This window comes from Periophthalmus magnuspinnatus, chromosome 11 (genome assembly GCF_009829125.3).
Source record: "Periophthalmus magnuspinnatus isolate fPerMag1 chromosome 11, fPerMag1.2.pri, whole genome shotgun sequence".
In the NCBI taxonomy this organism is placed as follows: domain Eukaryota; kingdom Metazoa; phylum Chordata; class Actinopteri; order Gobiiformes; family Gobiidae; genus Periophthalmus; species Periophthalmus magnuspinnatus.
Window position 1 is genome coordinate 3,727,448 of NC_047136.2, and position 26,333 is coordinate 3,753,780.

Here is a 26,333-nt window from a genome sequence, read left to right on the forward strand (position 1 = left end):
TACACTAAAAGAATCCGTGAAACAGCGAGACCGCGAAAGGTGAACCGCGATATAGCGAGGGACAACTGTATCTTGAATCACTGACAAAAAAACTCATGTGGAGCGGGTTAAAACGAACATTTAAGACCAAAACGACGAGTCTGACAGCAGCAGGTACAGAGAGAGGACACAGTTTTTCAATAGAAAGTGAATTGGAGCCAGAGTCGATGGAGCCGGAAGCACGCCCATGATCACTTCCTGTTTGGAACGCAGCGGCTAGAGGTTTAGCTACATCCATGGCACGTTTGGAAGTGTGTATGTGTGTGTCTGTATGTGTTTATGTGTGTGCGTGTTAATTCTGCGATGGCGGCGTTGTGCATTTGAGAGGATTGTGTTGGATTACGCCGATGCACGTGTCGCTCGCTCTCTCCGCGGCCGTGGCAGCTGTCCTGTTGACACACATATTCTCAGAGTTAAATTTACTTTGGCGACACCGCGTCCCTCCTCCTCGTGTTTCACCTTTCACCTTTTTCCCATGAGACCAAAACCAGCCACATCAGCAGTTTGTGTTTTCAGACGCAGATTCAGTTCACGCTGCACATTTGAAGAATTTCTAGGAGCATTCACGCTTGAGATGATTGACACATGAGCTTCTAAATGAACACAATAAATACATACACGGGTAATGACCAAAAAAAAAACAAGATGGTGGATGAGTTTCCTCCGCAGGGCCTCTGTTCCGGATGCCTCCTGGACGCCTCTATGCAGAGATGTTCCAGGCGTGTTCCACAGGGAGGAGGCCCCAGAACATGTTTCCCAGCTGCGCCTTGGGGACCTGGAGGAAGTGTCTGGGGTGAGGGAAGTCTGGGAGCCCCTGCTTTGACTGCTGCCCCCCACAATCCATCTCCAGATCAGAGTAAGAACATTACATTTTTGAACATATCAGGTCTAAACTCGAGGGTTATCCAGGGGCGGCGCCAGACATTTTTATTTGGGGGAGCTAACGGGGGGGCTAAGGTCTTGTGGGGGGCTAGCTTAACAAGTTCAATTTCCAGTTTTAGTGTACTTATCTCCTCTCTTCCAACATATATAAGTCAGTGTCCAGCAGTAATCTGACCAGAACTGAAGAAGCGGCTTGGACGAGCAGCCAAACATCTTCACTCCTACAACGTTTTGTCCAGTTTTTGAACAGATTTTACTTTTCTTTTGCGATGGATCAGACCTGGACGACTGCGGGATCACACAGACAAGTTAATTTAGAGCTTTTTAACCCTCTAACGTGTTTGTTTTGCCGTTTCAAACTAGCTTAAATGTTGTTCGTCCTTGTAGTGATTATAAACGCTAATTATTTATTTAACTGTAGTTTCATTTCCAACACTTTGCGGTTGCGATTTGAACATTTTTACTTGAAATTGGATGCGCTATGAACAGGGGAAGCATCTTCGGGGGAGCTATGGGGGGAGCATTGGTCAGTCTAAGGGAGGCTGGGGCCCCCTAAGAAACTACAGGTCCCAGCCTCGTCCCTGTCTGATGTCTGGCGTCTGGTGTTCGCACGAGTTCACAGCTGACCCAAAGCTTATGTGCTCTGATCTCATTTCCCTCCAGCCGCCTGATATGGAACAGTAATCCAGATGTGCAGGAGATTACAGGCCCCAGCTGAAGCTCCAGGACCATTCAGGAAAACAAACACAACTGGAGCGTGTGCGTTCTCGTATACGACGTAAACAGTGTCTTTGTTATGGCCGCTGGCTTCACAGGTTTCACACGCTTCACTCTCAGCTTCTACTCAATGAACAAACACATAAGGACGTTTCATTAAACACTGTAACGCTGAAATAAAACAGACACGACGACCTCAGAGAGTGTTTGTCGTTGTAATAATTTAATAGATCTCTATCATATACATACAGTACATTATACTAAGGACAGGACTTATGGCACATCCAGTGTTGTACAGTTTGCAGTTGCTGGTATTGCTGGGTGGTGGTGGTGGCTACAGTAAAGTGACTGTTTTAACCCGTTACTGAGAGAAGAGCAGGTGGAGGGGAAGAAAAGGTCGCTACAGCAAAACACATGCACCGTCAGAGTAAATATTCCACTAAGAGTGAGTCAGGAGTCCAGCTACACGGACCAGTACAGAAAAGAGCAGATGGGACTTTAGGACCAGATAGAGGTGGAATATGCTACAGTGGCTGCCATTATTCACACACACCATGAAATACACACAACAGGTTTAGAACAACGGTTTAGAAAACCTGTTCTTTGTGTATTTCACAGAGGAAACGAATAACGAGACATGGATCTAGAAGGTTCTACTGCAAGACAACTCCACTGCATCAATACAAGTACAGCTTATGAAGTCTGGGATATTCACATATGTACAACCCCCACTGAGGGCCAAACTAAGGGCCAAACTAAGGGCCAAAGACGTGTGCGCTTCCTTCTAAACATACAGTATATGTATACATACAGTATATAACAGAGTATATGTATGTATACAGTATGTGACGTACAGTATAGATATACAGTATATGTATATATATACAGTATATGTATATATACTGTATATGTGTAAATACAGTATGTGACATACAGTGTACGATATACAATATAGATATACTGTATATAACTTACAGTATATGTGTATATATATAGTATATGACATACAGTATATGACATAGAAAAATAAAACTGTGGGGCACCACAGAAGTGCTGCTGTGGAACATTTTTCTTTTTGCATTTAGTCAAAAAACAATAAAATTATTCTCTCAAAAATAATTTAAAAGAATGGTATTAAAAATATAATGAATATAAGACATAGTGTGTAACATGGTACAGAGGTGTGTGGACACACGTGTGCGAGCGCGTCGAGCGCAGTCATGAGCAGAAAGTGTCACTGTGTTTTACCCATCAACCCCCAGGCCTCACTGTGGACCACAGGCTGTGTAAACATATACATATACATACATATATATATATATATATATATACACACACATATATACATATACATATATATATATATATATATATATATATATATATATATATATATATATATATATATATATATATATATATATATACACACACACACATATATATATATACACATATACATACATACATATATATACATACATACATATATATACATATATATATATATATATATATATATATATATATATATATATATATATACATACACATATATATATATATATATACACCCCCCCCCCCACACACACACACACAGTCTATGGACGCTGTTCACTGGAGGTTTTTGTCCATTTTGAAATTTTTTTCAAACTTAGACATTATTTAATTTCAGTCAGTGCTAAATGTCACATTTTGAGGAAAGGCATAATTCTTGTTGTTTTTGGTCCTCCTCAAAATGTGTTGCTGCTGCGTTGGAACACAAAAGGTCACACTTATAATCCTAAGGACATAAATGTCCACTTCAAAAACAGCTGTAAAATCATCATAGTCATATTTTTTCATACTTTTTTTGACTAAATCCAAAGATCTGTCCCTGTTTTAATCAAAAATATCAAATTTATAAAAATCGATTTTAAATATATATAGATTTTTTTTTTTATTATTATTTTTGATTAGTGCAGGGACAGATCTTTGGAGTTAGTTGAAAATGTATGATTCTATGATGTTTTTACAGCTGTTTTTAAGTGGACACTTATGTCTTTAGGGTCTTAAGTGTGACGTTTTTAAAGTGAAGCCTGAGAGTTAAAGGAGCTTTATGTTTTCATACATCAGAGGCACATGGCCTGTTTCATATAGACTCTTTTTAAATGTGCAACACATGCAGCAGTGTGCAGCTCCTCCCGCCTCAGCCGGCTGTAAACAGTAAAAAGTACCAGAATAACTAACCCAGCCATGACATATATGGAGAAGTCCAATTATACAGTTTACAGTTTACATGCACACGACGCCCTGTGTCTGTGCTCTGTTTTAACTGGTCCAAGTGTTTAGCCCTGCATGCATCTGAGCATGTCTGAAGACACATTCATACATATTTGTCATATAAATATTACCTGTGAAGAGCAGGTCACAGAGGACTATCGAGTGCATGTAATCACGTGCAGAGGCTGTGGACAGGAGTAAAAATAGCGGAGGCGTGTTCAGTGGGTCACATTAGTTTAGATGACTTGGCAGCAGCTGTGTGGGGTGGGGGTGCACAGCAGACCCTCTTTGGGGCTGCGGTGGATATTCACAGAGAGAGTCTTGTCACTGAGGGGCATCTGGAGCACACGGTTCTTCATGTTCCTGTGGTTTTCTCTGGCCAAGTCCAGCTCTCCCAGCCTCAGTGTCCCAGAGCACGGGCCGTCCAGCAGCGGATCTGCAAAAGTGTCTGCCATTGTGGGCTGGTGCTGTGAACGCTGTTGGCAGAGGTTCCCTCTAGGTGAAGGACCCCCGAGGAGTGAAACCTTATCCAGACTGCCAGTGGAGCCACCCATGCACATTCTCCACACAGGTCGGTCCTGAGGGTCACTGCTGACTCCCCCGCCGCCCCCTCCTCCTTTCAGACTGTGGAACTGAGAGCTGAGGCAGAGGCTCATGAGCTTCAGACTCTCCACCAGGCCGCTCGCCGTTTTAGCTTTGGCCTGACCCGTCCCTGAGCCGGGACTGCAGGGACTGGTCGGTCCTGTCCCCCGTCTTTCTCTGTCCTCTGTTCTCACGTCGGTCACGCTCACACTGGCCCGTACAGTTTGTCTGTGAGCGGCTCCTGAATCGTCGTCGCTCGTCTCGGAGCCGGGACTCACAGAAATAACAGTTTTAGGGGACAGCATTATTTGTGAAGGAGACTGTATCCTAGAGTTCAAGTTGAGGCTAAGGCTCGGTTTAGGAGCGCCCAGTCCAAGCAGCTCTTTATAATCCTCATCTTCCTCTTCCTCTTTGTCTTCCTCGTGGATCTGGTTGAGTACAGGCGCGCTCATTCTGGACGTCAGGCGATTTCCAGACGAGGAGGATTTACAGCGGAGCACCACTTGAGTCGGAAGTGAAGCCGGAGGCAGACATTTCCCTTCTCCACCTTCCTCCTCTTCATCCTCCTCCACACTGAAGAGACTCGGGCTGCGGGGTTTACAGGGACCCCCGGCCGTCAGGGGACCCAGGCGGTGCGGGATGGCCTGGGGTTTGCCGAGCGGCCGGGGTCCTCGCGCAGGCTCCTGATTGGACGCTGACGTGTGGTTGTCGTGGTGCTGGCTAACGTCCAGGAGCGCCGTTTTGGGTCTGGGGCCTTTGTGGAGGCTCTCTGCGCTGCGGGCCGGAGACTGTGGGCCCCCGGGGTGTGAGATGGGGGGCCCACCCAACCCGTCACTGACATCCTGATGAACGTCCACTCTGGTGGGCCACGATTGTCTGCAAGAAGAAATGCAACAACTGAAATATCCAATCATGTGAACATCAGACAGAGTTAACTTTGGTTAGAAAATGCTATAAATGATCATTGTGTATCAGAGGTGGATGAAGTACTCAGATGTATAATTTAAGTAAAAGTACAGATACAGAGGAAAAAAGTTACTCGAGTAAAAGTAAAAGTATCACATGAAAAAATCATCTTAAGTAAATGTATTAAAGTACCTGTTTAAACATGTCCTTTAAGAGTAAAAAATAAAAGTATTTCACACAGTTTTGTTCATTTTTTAAAGTGTAAACGTAGAAATATTGATTGAAATGACACATATTTTGGTCACAGTAACAATACGGATACATTTCTTCATTTTTCTTATGAATTTTGTCTTTTTATTTTTGTTTTGCTCAAAGCCGAAGCTTCAACTCTTAAACTTTATTCAGGATGTTTCCACGAACATGGTAAAAATAACCCCTCAAATCAGATGAAAAGTACTTTTTACTTTTCAGTCCTGTTCAAAAATGTAGTGGAGTAGAAAGTACAGATACTGCTCTCAAATGTACTGAAGTAAAAGTAAAAGGATCCACTGTAAAATGTACTTAAGTAAAGTACAGATACCTGAAAATTCTACTTAAATACTGTACTTTACTACTTGTACGTTGTTACCTTCTACCACTGCTGTTTATACGTGTCTAACTTACATTTTCCATCAGTTACATCCACAGACTATGTAAAGAAGTGACTGAGTGAGTTTGACGTCATCCACAGCGTTCAGCTCCGAATGAACCTCATCGAGGCCAGAGCAGTTATAGCGGCGAATTTGGAGCAAAGTTCTGACCTGGAGTATCATAGCAACCAAAGAGCCAATCGAGAGTGAGGTTGTTGAAGCTTAGCACAGAGCAGGGCTTAGCAACGCTGTCAATCAAACCTGTTGCTAACACTAGTGGGAGTGACCACGGGGAAAGAAGGCGCCTGATTCGTCTGTTTTTAACGTTCACGTCTTGATTTACAGACACAATAGTCAAATAAAAACCCCAGGATCATGTTTGTAGAGCGGGTTATACGAACATTTAAGACCAAAATGACGAGTCTGACAGCAGCAGTTACGTCGATGGAGCAGGAAGTGCGCCCATGATCACTTCCTGTTTGGTTACATAAAGATCTTGTTCGTGTCTGTTTGTGTTTGCGACATAAAGTACCTGAACTGGGCTTTACTGGGGCTGGGGGATCGCGTTTGGCTGGACGCCTCCTTCTCCTGCCTCTCTCGGAGCATTCTCTCCGCCAGCAAGAAATACGTAGCGGTGATGTGGTTGTACTGATTTGACTCCAAAGCCCTGTGTTCGAGAGATGGAAACACAATTACACGACAAAACCGAGAAAAAAAAAACACACAACCTAAAACCCTCCGTCACAGAGGCTCAAAAGGAAACGACATCTGTGAAGAATGGATTTGACACGGCCACCGCAAGCGCATTACAAAACAAAAAGTATTCTCCTCAAACCCGTTCAGAAACACGTTAATCGTTTTCCCCCCGTGTTGTAAACCGTGACTGTGAAAAGAGCTCAGGATAATCACGTACTCGGTGATGTTGTCTCGGTCCGCGATGCCTCCCAGGACCATCCTCTGAATAATGGAGCCGTGTTCTTCCTCCGAGACGTTGCGGTGGGACACGAGGGGAGTGGACAGCTTAGTGGCGGGGGAGGGATCGACACCCTTCAGCCAGTCGTGGGTTTCGATCTGTGCGAGAGTGGCGCGTTTCTTTGGATCCCTCTGCAGCATGTGGCTGATGAGGCTGCGGGGTAAAAGGGACGGTGTTAATATTCTGGAAAAAAAAATCGAATCTGTAACTGGACAAAAAGTTGTAGAAGTTGCAGGAGTGAAGACGTTTTCATTCCTGCAACTTTTTGGCGAGTTACAGACTGAAATTTTCTTTTTCTAAACTCATGGATCACCTGTAAAACTGAGGGATTACACAGATATTCTAGAAAAAGAGCATTTTGTTCTATATGTTCTATATACCGTATTTTCCAGACTTTCATAGTTTGTCCGAGGTCACGACTTTTACTCAGATTTTAAACAATTTTTTCTTTTAAAATCAGAAGTTTACATTTTACGCTATATTTAAAAACAATTTTTTCCTCACTGTCTGACTAAATTTTTCCAGTTTTAGGTTTAAAAAAAAATTCTTCTCTCATTATTCCGGCATTTAGCAAATAGAAATAATTTTGTTAATCCTATTTGACCTAAAACAGGAAAAGTTTAGTCTGATTTCATGTCAGACAAAGAGGAAAAAAAAGTGAATGTGTTTTTCAGTATAGTGTGTGCAACCTTCTAAAATTAAAAGAAAAAAAAAAAAAAGTAAAAAAAAAAAATCCTTCATTATTCTGGCATTTAGCAAATATAAATAATTTTGTGAATCCTAATGAAAAGAAAAAAAAAAAGTTTAGTCTGATTGCTTGTCAGACAGTGAGTAAAAAAGCGAATATGTTTTTCAGTATAGTCAGTGTAAACTTCTAAAATAAAAAAAAAAAAAATCCTTCTGTCATTATTCTGGCATTTGGCAAATAGAAATAATTTTGTTAATCATAATTGACCTAAAACAGGAAAATTTTAGTCTGATTTCATGTCAGACAGTGAGAAAAAACAAATGTGTTTTTAAATATAGTGTGCGTAATCTTCCAAAAATTAAAAGAAAAAAATGTCTAAAAAAATCCTTCTCTCATTATTCTGGTAATAATAATAATAATAATAATAATAATAATAATAATAATAATAATAATAATAATGCATTTTATTTATAAGTGCCTTTCAAAACACCCAAGGACAATGAACAAGATAAAAATGAGATAAAAACATACAAATACAATAAAACATGACAAAAAACTGAAGATGTGTGATTGGTTACAAGAGACAGGCCAATCTGAACAGGTGAGTTTTGAGTCTGGATTTGAAGAGTGAAGAGAGTCTAAGGTGCGGAGATCAGGAGGGAGAGAGTTCCAGAGCTGGGGGGGCAGAGCGGATGAAAGCCCCGCTCCCCATGGTCACAAGTCGGGCAGAGGGTACAGTGGTATTTAGCAAATGGAACTAATTTTGTTAATCCTATTTGACCAAAAACAGGAAAAGTTTAGTCTGATTTCATGTCAGACAGTGAGAAAAAAAGCAAATGTGTTTTTAAATATAGTCAGTGTAAACTTCTAAAATTAAAAGAAAAAAATGTTAAAAAAAATATATAAAAAAAAATCTTTCTCTCATTTTTCTGGCTTTAGCAAATAAAAATAATTGTGTTAATCGTAATTGACCTAAAACAGGAAATGTTTCGTCTGATTTCATGTCAGACAGTGAGAAAAAAATGCGAATGTGTCTTGTCTTTAAATCTAGTGTATGTAAACTTGTCATTTCAGCTGTATATGGACTCATTTTATATATAACAGATGGAATGATCATTTTTGGGGGTCAATATTTATCGTGAGGCTTTTTCTTTGCACTAGTAGAGACTTAAAAAAAATAAAAATAAAAAATAAAATAGCTCATGTGTTGCTCAGGCCTATTTAAAAGGTCCTACATCACACAACATTGCCTCTTGTGAGATTTAAACCATGTTCTAACACGGTTTCTTCCTCAAAAACAGACCCGGAGTTGTGTTTTATTTCATTCACACATGTTTGAGTCACACTTTAACACAACTCAGGTCTGTTTGTGACGAGGAAACACCGTTAGAACATAGATCAGAGACAGTGTAATACGTTCCCTTTAAACTCTGCGTGTATAAAAACGCTGAGCTAGAGTTCACGCTGAGCTCCACGCTGAGCCGCTGTTTGCTCTTTGCGCGGTTAAACCTTCGCTACGGTAAAAATAGAGGCTTGATTTTTGCATTAGATTCACTTAACGCTGCAGCGCGTCTCAGGAGGAGCCGCCAAAGGGCCCGTCTCTCTCTCGACACTTTACTTTTTGCAGCCCAACGCATGAAATATGCAGCGTGGGGCCCCTGTGTGTGCGTGTGTGTCTGTGTGCCTTTCTCGTGCGTGTGCGTGTGTGTGTGACTCACTCTCTGCAGGCGGCGGAGATATGAACCGGGACGTTGTATTTACAGTCCATGATCATCGTTAACGTCTCGCTGTCGTTAGCCTCTTGAAAGGGGGGTTGACCGCACACCAGCATGAACAGGATCACGCCCAGACTCCAGATATCTGCACAAAGAAACGAAAATAAATCATAAATAACACGTCAGACAGAGCGACAAAAATATGACAGCGACCTCGGAGGAAAGAAGACGTCTGGTTTGTCTGTTATTAATGTTCATATCTTGATTTACAGACACAATAGTGAAATAAAAACACCAGGATCATATAGAGCGGGTTAATACGAACATTTAAGATCAAAATGACGAGTCTGACAGCAGCAGGTACAGAGAGAGAGGGGACAGTTTAAAAAATAATAATAAAAATAAAATAAACTCAAAATCAGTAAAAAAATAAAAATAAAATAAAAATTAAAAAATAAAAATAAATAAATAAATAAATAAAAACTCAAAATAACTAAAAAAATAATAAATAAAATGAAAATCTAAATAATTAAAAAAATGAACCCCAGGATCATATAGAGGGTTAATACGAACATTTAAGACCAAAATGATGAGTCTGACAGCAGCAGGTACAGAGAGGAGACAGTTTAAAAAATAATAATAAAAATAAAATAAAACTCAAAATAAGTAAAACAAATAAAAAAAATAAAAAATAAATAAATAAATAAATAAATAAAAACTCAAAATAACAAAAAAATAAATAAAAAAATAAAAATCTAAATAATTAAAAAATGAACACCAGGATCATATAGAGCGGGTTAATATGAACATTTAAGACCAAAATGACGAGTCTGACAGCAGCAGATACAGAGAGAGGACACAGTTTTATCAATAGAAAGTGAATTGGAGCCAGAGTCGATGAAGCGGCGGCTAGCAGGTTAGCCATGTCCATTTATATAAACAGTCTATGAAGCCGAGCCCCAGTGTCTCAGTTTGTCGTCTGTTTTCTTAACAAATGGGGAAAAAGTTACATTAGAAACAGCATAAGCCCCGTTTAAACTTTTTTTTGCTCCGTGATGTGAAGGTAAAACAAAAACAAAACCACATCACAAATATAAACAATAACATCTCTCACAAACACAGGTCTGTCACATAAATACTGTATCGACACATGACAACATTATTTTTAAAGGTGAATACTTATAAAAGCTTTTTCTTTGCAACAGTGAGAACATTCTGGTTATTGTGTGCACTATGATAATATGAGTTTTTATTTATTTTTAATTTTTTTTCTAATGTTATTTTTATTTTGATTATTGATATAAACAAAATTATTATATGTAATAACTTTGATTGCATATGTATATATTTTTGGAGTTTGTTTTAGCACAATAGGCAGAGTAAAATGAGGATAAAAATAGAAACTAAACATAAATATTGTGTTTACTGTAATGACAAATGAGAATATTTTTGTGAAACTTTAATATGACACAATAAAGTATTAAAAAAGGATTTGAGCTGTTTTTATTTTATTTTATTTTGATTATTGATATATGTATTTTTTGGTTATTTTTTGTTACAGTAGTAAGATGTTAATATGACACAATAAAGTATAAAAAAAGATTTGAGCATTTTGTTTGTTTTAATTATTGATATACATATTTTTTGGGGGTTATTATTATTTGAGGTTGGAATAGTAAGACGTTTAACACAAAGATGGGGGAAAATGGGGATAAAAATAGAAACTAAACATAAATATTGTGTCTACTGTAATGACAAGTGAGAATATTTTTGTGAAACTTTAATAAATATGACAAGTAAAAAAGTATGAAAAGTAACAAAAAAAAAGATTTGAGCCGTTTTGTTGTTTTTTTTGTTGTTTTTTTTTAGATTATTGATAGAATAATCTAGGATATTTTTTGTGAAACCTTAATACGACACAATAAATTATAAAAAAAAGATCTGAGCTGTTTTTATCCAACATTAATTAGTGATATATTTGTATATTTTGGGTTATTTTCGTTACAATAGTGAGCTGTTTTAGCACAAAGATGGTGGGAAATGGGGATATATTTTGTCGACAAGCAAGAATATTTTATGTGATATGAAAACAGGATTGAGCTCTTTTTTATATATATTTTTTAAATTTCCATTATTTATTTAAAAAAAAAGCTTTAATCTGTAAAAAGCTGAATCATGAGCTTCTATGACTCATTACAGACAAAAACTCTACTGAAGTGTTTCATTCTGTTTAATTTAACAACGTGGCACATTTATTATTATTTATTGATTGATTTTATTGTTTTATTGCTTTTATATACATATTTATTATTTTAATTTTGCTATTTGATTTTAGTCTAAATGTTGATTTACTTAATTAGTTGTTTTTATTTATAATGTATTTGTGCAGCACTTTGGAAACTGCGTGTTTTTGTGAAATGTGCCGTATAAATAAAGTGGATTGGATTTAAAATAATTCCACTTCATGCTTTGGTCTCAGTATTATCGTTTCTCGTTTATAATTTACTCCAGTAATATTCCGCACTTGGAGATGTGTTATAGTGAAAGGCCAAACACAAACACACAGAAAGTAGGTTAGCGCACGCCTCAACCTGACGTTCAAATACATTTTTCATGCTACAGCGCATCAGGCCGACTCTATTTTTAGACTCTCGTACAGCTCCAGGCAGGAACCGGAGCGCCGGTCAACGACGTGGTCCACTGACACACATCCTGCGGTCTGCCGTCGGACACAGAGACGGACACAGAGACGGACGCACACACGGACGCACACACGGACGTCATCTTGTTGGTTTGACCTGGTTTTTGTCACTGGGAGAATAGACTTTGAAAAGATCGATGTAAAAAGCTCAGATGTGCAGTGCAAACATCAGGGGGCAGCAGCTTCACCTCCACAATCTGTGTTACAATAAACTCTACGTCAGACGCCTCATCTGTCTGTTATTAATGTTCATATCTTGATTTACAGACACAATAGTGAAGTAACGCCAGGATCATGTAGAGGGTTAATACGAACATTTAAGACCAAAATGATGAGTGTGACAGCAGCAGATACAGAGAGAGGACACAGTTTTTCAAAATAACAAAAAAAAGAAAAGAAAACAAAAAAACAACTCAAATAAAAAAACAAAACTAACTCAAAATAACTAAAAAAAAACAAACAAATAAACCTCAAAATAAAAAAAATAAAATAAAAAACTCTCAAAATAACAAAAAAAACCCAAACAAATAAACCTCAAAATAATAAAAAATAAAGGAAATAAACTAAAAAAAACACCTAAAAAAAACTAATATATATAATAAAAATAACAAAAATAAAACCTCAAAATAACAAAAAAACAACAACAAAAAAAATCAAAATAACTCAAAAATAAATAAATAAACTTTAACTTAAAAAAACTTATAAAATTTAACTTAAAATAACAAAAAATTGTAACGCGGCGGCTAGCAGGTTAGCTATGTCCATTTATATAAACAGTCCTTGGAGCTGATCTATTCCTCTACTGCTCCAGTGTCTCAGTTTGTCCTTCGTCTCCGTAACAAAAAGTTGGAAACAGCCCCAGAATAAAAGGATCTGATCTGTTCTGTCGTTTCCTCGTCACAAACAGACCTGGAGTTGTGTTTTTTTGTTTCATTCACACGTTTAACGCACAAACTCTGCAGATTTAGACTAAGTTCTTCTCTCAAAATGAAAAAAAAACCCACTCTGTTCCACATTGTGATGTCATAATGTGGCGATACAGGAAGTGCTCCACTGTGTTTTTAAACCCCACACACCTTCATTTCTAGAATCATTTGGGTAATTTCAGTCCTGGAATTGCCAATTTACTACAGAACTAAAAGTAAAAGGAGCTGTTAAACCAGTTGAAAACTACCACCTGATGACATCATAAGGTGCAACAGAGTGTTTTGAGCTTTGGAGATGTTACAGATTAATAATAAAGTGTGACTCAAACATGTGTGAATGAAACAAAACACAACTCCAGGTCTGTTTTTGATTAACAACATTAGAACATGACTTAAAGCTACAAGAGTCAGTTTTGTGTAAAATAAATAATAATAATAAATCTTTAAAGTTGATTCTGTGAGACATAAATCATTGCACAGTCAAACTTCTTCCTGTTCATGTTGATAATAATGTGCCAGTGTGCTGCTTTAGACGTATATTTCAAAGGCAGTGAAACAGAAGAATTGGCGCTGCTGTGTTTCTCAATAACCATCTCACTCCTGTCCACCGTCTCCTAGCAACCACGAGCCCGCTCCCTCGTCACGTGCGTCATGAGAGCGGCAAACTTCCTTCCACGATAACTTTATTTATAAACCAGATGGCTGACACATCACAGGATAGCGGGATTCGCGCCAAAGCACATTAGCACGACGGCGCTAACCATGGTAACAGAGCAGCGGCGGCTCGGAAAAACATCCCTTTTCCTGCCGTGGAAACAGAACAGGCGGCCATTTTGTCATTCGTCATCTTCAAAAAAATAAAAAATAAAAGTCCTGAGAAATCATCACAACTGACTTCACATTTCTGTCTCTTTTTATTTGGGTTTTGTTTTGTCTGGAAGTGTTTTTAAGAGTCATGAAAAGAGCTAAACAAGTTTTATGTATTTTTATTGTTTTATTTTATTGTTATTATTTTGACAAGATGAACCAGGATTAAACCAGGACTAAACCAGGACTGAACCAGGACTAAACCAGGACTAAATCAGGACTAAACCAGAGCAAAATGAGGACTAAATTGGCACTAAACCAGGACTAAACATAGACTGAACTAGGACTAAACCGGGGCTAAACCAGGACTAAACCAGGGCTGAACCAGGGCTGAACCAGGGCTGAACCAGGGCTAAACCGGGGCTAAACCGGGGCTAAACCGGGACTAAACCAGGACTAAACCAGGACTAAACCAGGACTAAACCAGGACTAAACATGGACTGAACCAGGGCTAAACCAGGACTAAACCAGGACTAAACCAAGACTAGACCAGGACTAGACCAGGACTAGACCGGAACTAAATCGGGACTAAACCGGGACTAAACCAGGACTAAACCAGGACTAAACCAGGTCTAAACCAGGTCTAAACCAGGTCTAAACCAGGACAAAACCAGGACTAAATCAGGACTAAACCAGGTCTAAACATGTTGAATCAGTGTTTTTTTGTTCAGTTTAAACCTGGAACATTCTTCCTGAAGATGTGACTCAGACCTCGACTTTGACAAAGTTTAAATCCAGACTCAAACTGTTCTGTTTATGTGAATGTGACTGAAAGGGGTTTATTCTGCACTTTTCTCTTTTAATGTTACTTTTATGATGATTATTTATGTTTTGATTTGTTGTATTGTCATTTTAAAGTCTTTCTTATTACATTTATACAAATAAACTTGGCAGTCGTCTGACTCTGTGTGAAGAACCTGCAGATGATTAGATCTTTATCGTTTTACAAGTTTATTAACATTTAACTTCCCTCTAACCAGGTCCAAGAGGAGAGAGACGAGTGAGGACAGCAGCTTTATGTGGGACAGAGGTGGAACGGAACGAAGTACAAGTAGTAAAGTACTGTACTTAAGTAGACTCTTTAGGTATCTGTAAATTTACTACATTCTACAGTGGATACTTTTCACTTTTACTTGAGTACATTTGAGAGCAGTATCTGTACTTTCTACTCTACTACATTTTTGAACAGGACTGAAAAGTAAAAAGTACTTTTCCTATGTTTTGAGGAGTTATTTTGACCATGTTCGTGGAAACATCCTGAATAAAGTTTCCGAGTTCGAGCTTCGGCTTTGAGCAAAACAAAAATAAATCCTGTATTTTCTGGACAATAAGTCGCACTTTTCTCCATAGTTTGGCCGAAGGTGCGACTTATACTCAGATACAATTTATATGTGAAATATGTTGGGGGTTTTTTGCATTTTTTGGCTGGTGCAACTTATACTCCAGAGCGACTTATACTCACGAAAATATGGTCCACAAAATTCATAAGAAAAACTAAGAAATTGATTCATATCGTTTCTGTTGAGCAAAATATGTGTCATTTTAATCAAAAACTCTACATTTACACTTTAAGAGCAAAAAGTAAAAGTATTTGACACAGTGTTGTTCATTTCTTAAAGTCCATTTTTAACCAGGTACTTAAATAATTTTACTTAAGTAGATGTTTTCATGTGATACTTTTACTCGAGTAACTTTTCACCTCTGTATCTGTACTTCTACTTCATAAAGCCGAGTACTTCCTCCACCTCCGATCTCTGTCCTGTAAACGTGTGCTACAGGCTGAACCCCACCGCACTCTCCGCCCGACCGGATCCAAACCTCATCATCCCAGCTGAGTGAGCAGAGGGGCGTGCGGTCTGAGCATGCTCCGTGGCGTCTGATTTAGTATCTGGGTCAAGGTCTCCGATTGACGTTTCTCACGGCAACCGGCCCTGATATGAAACAACGGCGTCATAAACAAGTGTAATAGTGATAAGTGATAAGAAAAGGGTTATATAAGTGAAGTAAAAGTACTGGAACAGGCGCAGGAACGTAAAAGTATCGCATGAAAAAATCTACTATGTAAAAGTATTAAAGTATCTGTTAAAAAATGTACTTAAAGAGTGAAAAGTAAAAGTATTTGACACAGATTTTGAGTCTTATAAAGCTTCAAATGTGGTGATTTTGATAAAGATTTGAGCTTTTTTCCAGCTGTTTTTATTTGTATATTTTTATCTTGCATGTTAAAAAAAATACTTTTACTTTTCAGGCCTGTTTAAAAATGTAGTGGAGTAGAAAGTTGTGTAATTACAGATACTGCTCTCAAATGTACTGAAGTAAAAGTAAAAAGTAAAAAAGTTCCTATATGACACAAAATTGACTCTTCTGAGCTTTAAGCCGTGTTATAATCTTATTAACGCATCAAAAACAGACCTGGAGTTGTGTTTTGTTTCATTCATACATTAGTCTGTTACATCTCCAAAGCTCAAAACGCTCCGTTCCACCTTGTGATGTCATCAAGTGGTAGTTTTTTGTTTGTTTTTTTTAAGTTAACAGCTCCTTTTACCTTTAGTTCAGTAGAAATAAGTGGCAACTCCAGGGCTGAAATGATCCAAATTCTAGAAATGAAGGTGTGTGGAGTTTAAAAACACAGTGGAGCACTTCCTGTATTACCACATGATGACATCACAAGGTGGAACAGAGTGTTTTTTCAGTTTGAGAGAAGAACTCAGCCTAAATGTGCAGGTTTTGTGTGTTAAACATGTGTGAATGAAACAGAAAACGGCGTCACACGAGCGCTTTAAGTAAAGTACTGACACTTTCCACTTTTACTTTGTTACGTAAGTTACAAGAGGACGGCCGCGTTCAGCCACTCAAACTCAAAAGAGATTATAACAGGTTTACATTGAGACGCCGCTTACATAACGTGCCATTGTGCGAGGAGTAAAGTTCACCATTTCACTAACACAATGACCTTGTTAGAGACACGACCCGCACAATAGCGACGTTAGCTACATAATGCTCCTCGCTAATTAGCTGGAACGATGTTGTGACAGTGAAACGTGCACAACGGGAGATGTCACGCAGAACAACGCACCTAGACACGGATTTTTGATTTTTCTTTTAGTTTATTCTGACCTGGATTAAAATCCGCACAATAACTGAAAGTATTATATTAAAAATCACTTCTGTTTCTTACGTAATAAAGAGAAAAACTCAGATTCTCTGTCTTTAATGCAGTTTAAGACTAGACTGACTCCCACCTCTTCTTCCTGGTATTTAACACTAGACCCGCCTCTTCTCCCTGGTATTTAACACTAGACCCGCCTCTTCTCCCTGGTATTTAACACTAGCTACACAGGACATCTTGGTGTTTTTTTGTTCTTTTCCTGTGTTTCGTGTTAGCTGTTTGCTTTTTGTTGACTTTTATGTGAAGCTTTTTGGTTATTTTAAATGCTCTTTATAAATAAACTTGTTTGATGTGAGGTTTTATCAGAGTCCAGCTAAAATTAATGCTCTGGGTGTGTTAGGGGTCAGGGGTCAGAGGTTAGGGGGTTAGGGTCAGACAGTGGACAGAGAGCTGCAGGTGGATGTCACCGTCACATGTTAAACACGACAAAAAATAAATACTGCACCAGAGACACTTCTGTGGTTAGAAAGAGACATGTTTGTGTCTCAATGCTAACGCTAACGCTAATTTTGAACCATAAGAAATATTAAAAGAACACCGCAAACTGAAATATCAGACATGTAAAAATAATTGTGTAGTCTTTATTTGAATGAATTTGAATTGTAATGAGTTGTTTATTTTCTGATTTTAATAAAAGTGACTGTTAGCTTTGAGACACAGTGAGCTAGCTAGCGGGTCTAAACATGGCCGCCCACTGAAGTCAAAGCTCAATGGGGCATATCGCGAGTTTAGCTTTTAGCGGCTCGGTACATCGGCTCTGCCCATGGACCATGTGCAGATGAACCACCCCCACTGAAACTCTGAGCGACGAGAGCGAACGGAACGAAGCGGAGCGGCCACGAAGGCTATGATAAATAAATGACAAATTATTAATGATAATGTTTGTGCTTCAGGAGCTTCTGAACCGTGTTCTAAACCTGCGGCTTGTTCACGACAGTTGGTTTCGTTCACATCTTTCACACACTTCGTCACACTTGTCGTACCATGTGACCGCTCTAACCAATCAGAGCTTGAGCTTAGCTGGAGCAGACACAGAGCGCAGCCGAAGCAAACGATTTAAAAGCAGTTTGTAAACGTTTATGATCTGAAAATAGGTAAAAATCGCCACAAAGCTGGACCTTTGTTGCAGCTGTAGGTCCCTGTCAGTCGAACACCAGCAGTTTGCGATCACATTTCACTCTATGAGAAAAATCCTTTCTGTGCAGGAGGGATTTTTTCGTTGTAGTACCAATGAGTGACCACTAGTCCAAATCGACACAGCTCTAAACAGCAACACCCTCCAGTTCATAGATCCACATTGAAATGAACTGAAAAAGCAGGAGTCATAGCGACAGTGACGTCTTGAACATATTGATGCTGACCATAAAGATTAAAACTGTGGACTCTGCACCGTGATCCGACACCTCGCTCCACTACGCACGACCTCTGACCCACAGCTCATAAATCACAGACGGTGCTGAATCGCCTGGATGTAATGCTAACTTACCGACAGCGGGGGCGTCGTACTCGTCTCCCAGTAAGATTTCGGGCGCGGAGTAGGCGAGCGATCCACAGGAGGTGTTGAGCGTCTTGCCGGGCTGAAATCGATTACTGAAGCCGAAGTCCGTCAGCTTCACTATCCCTTGTTTTTCGAAGAACACCACGTTTTCAGGCTTTAGGTCCCGATGCACCACATGGAGCTGGTGGCAGTAGGAGATGGCGTGGACGATTTGAGCGAAGTAACATTTAGCCACCTACGAAGACACGAGAGAGTGAAGTGTTAGGCAAGGATCAAGTGACTCTTTACACTCTACAAACTGTTGAAGCTGGAGTAAAACAAATGTATAGAATCTTTTCAGAGGCGAATGTAAAAAAAAGTGTCTGTACTTGAGTAAATTTTGAGTACTTCTTCTACCACTGGCTATTTTTTTTATGATTATACCAACAATTACATCAATCACACTGACTCTGTCTCGACTGTGGCCTGGGAACACCTGGGGGAAGTGTCTGGGGTGAGGGAAGTCTGTCAGGAGTCCCTGCTTAGACTGTAGCCCCCGTGACCCAACGGAACAAAACGCATGGATGATGATGATAATAATAAGAAGAAGAAGAAGGAGGAAGAAGGGAGAAGAAGGAGGAGCAAGGAAGAAAGAAGAAGAAGAAGGAGGAAGGAAGAAAGAAGAATTAGAAGCAGAAGGAAGGAGGAAGAAGAAGGGAGAAGAAGGAGGAGCAAGGAAGAAAGAAGAAGAAGGAGGAGGAAGAAGGAGGAAGAAAAAGAAGGAAGAAGAAGGAGGAAGAAGGAGGAGGAAGAAGGAAGAAGAAAGAAGAAGGGAGAAGAAAGAGGAAGAAAGAAGAAGAAGGGAGAAGAAGGAGGAGCAAGGAAGAAAGAAGAAGAAGAAGGAGGAGGAAGGAGGAGGAAGGAGGAAGAAAAAGAAGGAAGAAGAAGGAGGAAGAAGGAAGAAGGAGGAAGAAGGAAGAAGAAAGAAGAAGAAGGGAGAAGAAAGAGGAAGAAAGAAGAAGAAGGGAGAAGAAGGAGGAGCAAGGAAGAAAGAAGAAGAAGGAGGAGGAAGGAGGAGTAAGAAAAAGAAGGAAGAAGAAGGAGGAAGAAGGAAGAAGAAGGAGGAAGAAGAAGAAGAAGAAGGAAGAAGAAAAAGGAGAAGAAGAAGGAAGAAGAAGGAAAAGAAGGATAAGAGTATAAATCTGTTGTTGACCTCTTCGCTGAGTCCGCCCTCGTGCTTCATGATGCAGTCGTACATGTCGCCGCCGTCTCCCAGCTCCAGGATGAGGTAGAGTTTGGTCGCCGTGTCGATGACCTCGTAAAGCCGCACGACGTTGGGATGTTGGACCAGTTTCATGCAGCGGACTTCCTGAAAGAGGTGACCGCGCGCCACCGGGTCCAGCTTGGTCTTATCTATGACTTTCACAGCAACCTGAGAAAAGTCGCAAAAATAAAAGTCAATTTAACTACAACATTTATCAAAGAGTTAAAGATAATCGACTATAACCGACGCAAACGTACCCTCTCCCCCGTGAACACGTGTCGAGCCAGTTTGACCACAGCAAAATGGCCGCGCCCCAGCGTCTTGTCCAAGTCGTAGAGGCCGGCGATCTTCCCGTCATGATGGCGTTTGAGCCCCGCCATGGCTCTGGTGCTGGACATAGCTGCTGCGTCGCCGCTCGGAGCGCGCTCAGTGGACCATCGTGAGTACGTCTACGAGGCTGCGGTCACTTTGGTCCCATGTTAAAGTCGTTTACTGTCGAAAGAAGAACACGAGATTATTAGTTTTATACTTATGCCTAGATATAGAAAACAGTTCACGGTTAAAAGTCTCGTTACCTCCTCAAAAACAGACCTGGAGTTGTGTTTTGTTTCATTCACATGTTTGAGCAACACTTTAAAAATGCTCTGTTCCACCTTGTGATGTCATGAAGTGGTAGTTTTCAAGTGAACAGCTCCTTTTACCTTTAGTTCCGTAGTAGATTGACAATTCTCGGGCTGAAATGATCCAAATGATTCTAGAAATGAAGGTGTGTGGAGTTTAAAAACACAGTGGATCTAGCAGAGAATATTTTGTCAACCGAAATTTGCGGACCTGGAGCAAGAAGTCTCACATGGGCCCCCCCCCCCCGTCTAATACAAATTAATACGAAGAGAGTCCAATTTTGGGCCCCTAAACCCCGGGACAACAGACTTCTTTACCCCCCCCGTTGACTCCACTGTGGATAAGTCATTAAGTCGAGTACAGGTCACTATATCATGGTTGACCTTTCGTGGTCTCGCTGTTTCGTGGATTTTTTTGTGTGCAATTTCACGATCGTGCATTGTGTCCTGCGTCCTGATTGGCTGTTGGACTGTAGACCATTGTCCATCAGTCTCCTCCGTGCCGTGTCTCCTGTCCAGTACAGAATGTGTTCAGACAAATTTACATAAACGTTGGATCGCAGTGTGACTCTGAAGTGCTGTACGTTTGCAATTTGTTTTCTCCCCGACAAAACTCACAATGTCGATGAAACGTTCTGCACCGACAAAGACGCCTACGAGGGTTTGAACTTTGAGAGAGTTTAAACGAGAGAGAAATGTGAGAAAATGTTAACACCTGTGTGAGAAAAGTGTATAAAGTGTGTGGTGAGGGGTTTTACAGACAAAAACATAGACAATAATGTAAAAAATACAGTCGATACTTCGCAGATTTCACTTATTGCGGGTTATTTTTAGAGCGAAACCCTCACCATAAACCAGGGAATTATAACAATTATATAAAATGTCCCACGAACGATTATTGTCGACCCTTTTTATCACGATAAACGATATTATTGTTTATCGTCATCCCTAATTGGCTCATCTCTCGTAGAAATTGCTGGTTACAGATGACATCACAACACTTTATCGGCCAATAGAATTTCTTCTTGCTTTTTGGACATTTTTGGCAAAGTCCAATGTAATCAATGGGAAATACTGGATCTTGCGCCCCCTACCTGACAACCTGAAAACGACCAATACTTTTACTCGAGCCCAAAAGCCACATGGTCCAGTAAACACACCATTACGTCACCGTTTAACTGAACAAAATGTCCAAGGTTAAGCTAACTTCATAGTAAACAAAACCATTACGACACGCGAGAACTGAGCCCCATTCACTTGAAATCCGCTCCCGTCATGACTCCTGCTCCGATTATGAAACTGCGCCTTAAGGAATGCTACGCGATCCCTTTTCCCAACAAACTGGCAGCATTCCAAAGTTTGAAAAAAGCAACTGTTCAGGTTCAGGTTCAGATTCAGATCGAGGCGAGTCGCTCCGGACAAGCCCCGTTTCACCCGCCGTCACCAGAAACAACAACCAAAGCAAACAAACAGCGGTTGCCAGGTAACAAGTCGACCGGCGTAACTCCCGCAGAGTCCAGAATGTGACTCAAAACGAGACGGAAAACACTGAAAAGTTTATTTAAGTTGCATTTGATGAGTCTAAGTTGGTCATGATTTTACTGAAATAAGAAATAATGAAACTGTATTAGGACGTTAAAGCTCCTGTATTACGCAAACTTGACTCTTGTAGCTTTAAATCATGTTCTAATGTTGTTAACGCATCAAAAACAGACCTGGAGTTGTGTTTTGTTTCTTTATTATTAGTCTGTTACATCTCCAAACCTCAAAATGCTCCGTTCCACCTTGTGATGTCATCAAGTGGTAGTTTTTTCAAGTGAACAGCTCCTTTTACCTTTAGTTCAGTCGTAGATTAGCTACTCCAGATTGGCTGAAATGATCAAAATGATTCTAGAAATGAAGGTGTGTGGAGTTTAAAAACACAGTGGAGCACTTCCTGTATCACCACTTGATGACATCACAAGGTGGAACAGCGTGTTTTTTTCAGTTTGAGAGAAGAACTCAGTCTAAATATGCAGAGTTTGTGCGTTAAACATGTGCGAATGAAACAAAAAAACACAGCTCCAGGTCTGTTTGTGACGAGGAAACGACATTTATAATAACACGGGTCAGAAAACGGTACAATACGTGCGCTTTAAGTACGTGTCTAATCACCAGGGTTGGGAAAAATACTTTGAAAATGTGTTTACTGACAAAATACTGAATACTGAGACTTGTTCTGGTGCATGGTCCAGTCAGAGTACTGCATTCTGGATACTTGGAATACTTTTACATCGTGTTGCATTTAAAATAACGTGTAAAAACGCAGTAAAAACGTCTCTGTCTCACTGTTTGTTCTGTGTTTCTTTCACTCACTGAACAAGTTAAACTCACACCTGCTTCACCACAAGAGCCGCGATTGATATTTTTCTCACTGATTCTGTTCAGTTTGAAGCTTAAATAAAACTCAACTCTGAACAGCTCCAAATGAAAAAGTAACTGTGCCAGATTACAGTTACTCAGAATGTGTACTATGAATACCTCGTTTCCTCGTTAGCGTAGCATTAGAGACACAAAGTTTGCCCCGTGTGTGTCTCTTTTTCAGTAATTTGAATATTAAAAATGTAACTGTATGTGAGTAAAACGACAGAAACATAAACGGATCACTAATGTTTGGACAGGGTTAAAAATAGTTGGAGGAAGTGCTCAGTTTTGTTAAGTAAAAGTACAGATATAGAGGTAAAAAGTAAAAGTATCACATGAAAAATCTACTTAAGTAAAACCTGTTTAAGGGTGTACTTAAAGAGTAAAAAGTTAAAGTATTTCCCACAAGTGTTGTTAAAATCTAGTGATACTGATTCAAAATTAGACATATTTTGTTCAACAGTAACAAAACGAATCAATTCCTTCATTTTTCTCATGAATTTTGTGTTTTTATTTTTGTTTTGCTCAAAGCTGAAGCTCAAACTCAAAAACTTTAGTCAGAAACGTGGTAAAAATAATATCTCACGTCATATGAAAAGTACTTTTTACTTTTCAGTCTGGTTTTAAAAATGTAGTGGAGTAGAAAGTACAGATACTGCTCTCAAATGTACTGAAGTAAAAGTCAAAAGTATCCACTGTAAAACGCACATAAGTAAAGTACAGATACTTAAAAATTCGACTTAAGTGCAGTACTTTACTACTTTTACCTACACACTCCAGTCGAGGTCATTGTTCTTGTGTAATCTTCACAGGTACCAGTCCAACATGCTTCAGAAGGCGATTGTGTAACTCTCGGCCTACTGATTTACAAGGTACATGCCTAATACTACAAGTTACGTATGTCTGCAGTAACAACAAAGTACAGTACTAACAAAGCGAGTACTCAACACCCAAGAACACTCCATGACATAACAGACCTGGAATTGTGTTTTTTTGTTTCATTCACACATGTTTAACGCACAAACCCTGCAGATTTAACGCTGAGTTCTTCTCTCAAACTGGAAAAAACCCACTCTGTTCCACCTTGTGATGTCATCAAGTGGTGACACAGGAAGTGCTCCACTGTGTTTTTAAACTCCACACACCTTCGTTTATAGAATCATCATTTCAGCCAATCTGTAGTCGCCAATCTACCACTGAAATAAAATGTAAAAGGAGCTGTTAAATTGAAAAAAAACACCACTTCATGACATCACAAGGTGGAACGGAGCGTTTTGACATGTGCGAATGAAACAAAACTCAACTCCAGGTGTGTTTTTGATGCGGTTACAGTATTAGAACATGACTTAAACCTCATAAGAGTCATGGTTGCGTAATGTAAGACCTTTAATGACCCAAGTTTAATCCATTATTTTTAACTATCTGCAGCACAGGCTTAAATCTATATGTGAAAAATAGATATACTACATTGACAAACCCATTCATGTTTTCTGAAGCGTAAAAAATACAAGCACAACGACCCCATATGGAGATGAAATGGCTGTAAATGGCTGTGTAGTGCCCCACAAAAATATGTCAGCACTATATTCAGTAATTATGACATAAAAGAGGATGAAATAAGCACAAAAATGACTTATTGTTGCAGGATTTTTGCACGAACAGCCTGATTAAACAGTTTTTTGCAAAAGTAGAACCTCTGTGGCCTGCTCTTCCACTGCAAAGGTGCTGCTGGCTCAATGGGGGACAGGGCGACCGCATCTCTACAACAACATCCCAGCAGCAGCAGCACCGGTTAACCGAATAAAACCAATTAAATCACAGAAACATGCTCGAATAACCTGTAATAATTAAAGCCTTAAACAGACCCAGGACCTTCACACATGACTGCAGGGCCCAGCACCGCCTGTCCCAATGCACCATCACCCCAGCCCCACTCACCCGCGTCAGGAGCGAGTCTCAGGAGCCGCAGAGCCGCAGAGCCGCGCGTCCAGGAGCCGGATCCAGGAGCCGGGTCCCGCTTTGACCGTTGAATCGGACCGAGAGCGAAGCAGAAGCACCTGAGCCCGAGGTCCCGCTGTGAATGTGACACACTGAGCCTGTCCCTCCCCCTCTCTCTGCTCCCACGCGTCAAGACACAACAACAGTCCACGCGCCAGACAAACACCGGAAACACTGTTTCAAAATAAAAGACGTATCTTTAAATTTATTTAATTTTGTATTTTTAACTCAAATGAAATAATAAACAGAGATGGATCAAGTAAAAGTACAGGTACAGAGGTTAAAAGCGGCTCAAGGAAAAGTAAAAGTATAACATGAAAAAATGTACCTAAAATACTTTTTACTTCAGTCCTGTTCAAAAATGTAGTGGAGTAGAAAGTACAGATACTGCTCTCAAATGTACTTAAGTAAAAGTTAAAAGTATCCACTGTAAAATGTACTTAAGTAAAGAACAGATACCTGAAAATTCTACTGAAGTACAGGACTTTTCTACTTTTTCTTTGTTACCTTTCATCAAATAAAATAATATAATAGGTGATCAGGGAAAAGTTCACACCTGGAGATTTTATCATTAATGAGGCTGATAAGAGCCAAGTGTCATTTTGATATTAAATCACCGTCAGCAGCTCTGATCTGCTCCAAAGAGCTATTTTACACAAACATGTTAATAGTTTGTTAATAAAACATCTTATCTCGTGCAGAGTGGAGACAGTGATGAACAGTCACCTCAATCTGCTCAGCTTTATTTTGAAGGAAATGTACTTCCGGCAACGCGCGCGCTCATCACAGACTGCGCATATGCGCAACTACAGACGTCACAGGCTCAGAGCGTGTGTGCAGAGGCATGACACTAACACACCAACTACAACACACATAACTATAACACACCTGAATATAACACACTCACTAGAACACACCTGACTATAACACACTCACTAGAACACACCTGACCAGGACAAACATCACCAAAACACACTAACCAGGACAAACATCACCAAAACACACTAACCAGGACAAACATCACCAAAACACACTAACCAGGACAAACATAACTAGAACACACCTGACTATAACACACTTGACTATAACACACTAACTAGGACACATCTGACCAGGACAAACATCACCAAAACACACTAACCAGGACAAACATAACTAGAAAACACCTGACTATAACACACTGCCTATAACACACTAGCTAGGACACACCTGACCAGTGGCCTTCTCTTCGCCCTGTACAGTCTGAACACAGAGTAAATTTCACGGTTCTTTTTCCAGCGCATGAATCATAAATTAAAATAAAAAAGTGTCCTGGTAAAAACTAAAAGTGAGAAAGCTTTTAATATTTTACACACAGATTGATGGTTTTGTAGTCTAATCATACTTTTATTTTGAAATGAACCTGCACTGTGTAACTCATAGAAATTACAGTGTTTGCTTTGGAATGTTCCAGAGTATGGCATTAAAACATTTTGCATTTATTCAATTACAGATGTTTTTGTTTCTCCAGAATAC

General features: G+C 39.6%; 1 protein-coding gene across 2 annotated transcripts; it reads right to left on the reverse strand.

The window, feature by feature from the left end:
• Positions 1–1,355: 1,355 nt before the first annotated feature.
• LOC117378639 (SNF-related serine/threonine-protein kinase-like) lies at positions 1,356–24,913 on the reverse strand. Of its 2 annotated transcripts, XR_008648890.1 has the most exons (9): positions 24,759–24,913; positions 20,055–20,289; positions 19,747–19,965; positions 18,543–18,789; positions 9,397–9,538; positions 6,931–7,143; positions 6,550–6,684; positions 4,032–5,358; positions 1,356–1,761 (listed from the first exon to the last, which is right to left on the reverse strand). XR_008648890.1 is itself a non-coding variant. In XM_033975281.2 (8 exons), the coding sequence occupies exons 2-8, from the start codon at positions 20,193–20,195 to the stop codon at positions 4,137–4,139; spliced, it is 2,319 nt and encodes a 772-aa protein (XP_033831172.1). In that variant the 5' UTR covers positions 20,196–20,289; positions 24,759–24,913; the 3' UTR covers positions 3,605–4,136. The 2 variants fall into 2 exon arrangements, 1 of the variants encoding a protein (XP_033831172.1); XM_033975281.2 differs by lacking the exon at positions 1,356–1,761 and having other exon boundaries at positions 3,605–5,358.
• Positions 24,914–26,333: the final 1,420 nt, after the last annotated feature.

What these genes read in the sequence shown, in the direction of transcription:
- LOC117378639 (XM_033975281.2), bottom strand. Translation starts at nt 20,195, where the DNA reads ATGTCCAGCACCAGAGCCATGGCGGGGCTCAAACGCCATCATGACGGG. An exon ending in AGGGCGGACTCAGCGAAGAG is followed by an intron (nt 18,790 to 19,746) that starts GTCAACAACAGA and finishes GTGTCTTCGTAG; the next exon opens with GTGGCTAAATGTTACTTCGC. An exon ending in GTACGACGCCCCCGCTGTCG is followed by an intron (nt 9,539 to 18,542) that starts GTAAGTTAGCAT and finishes TTCTTTGTGCAG; the next exon opens with ATATCTGGAGTCTGGGCGTG.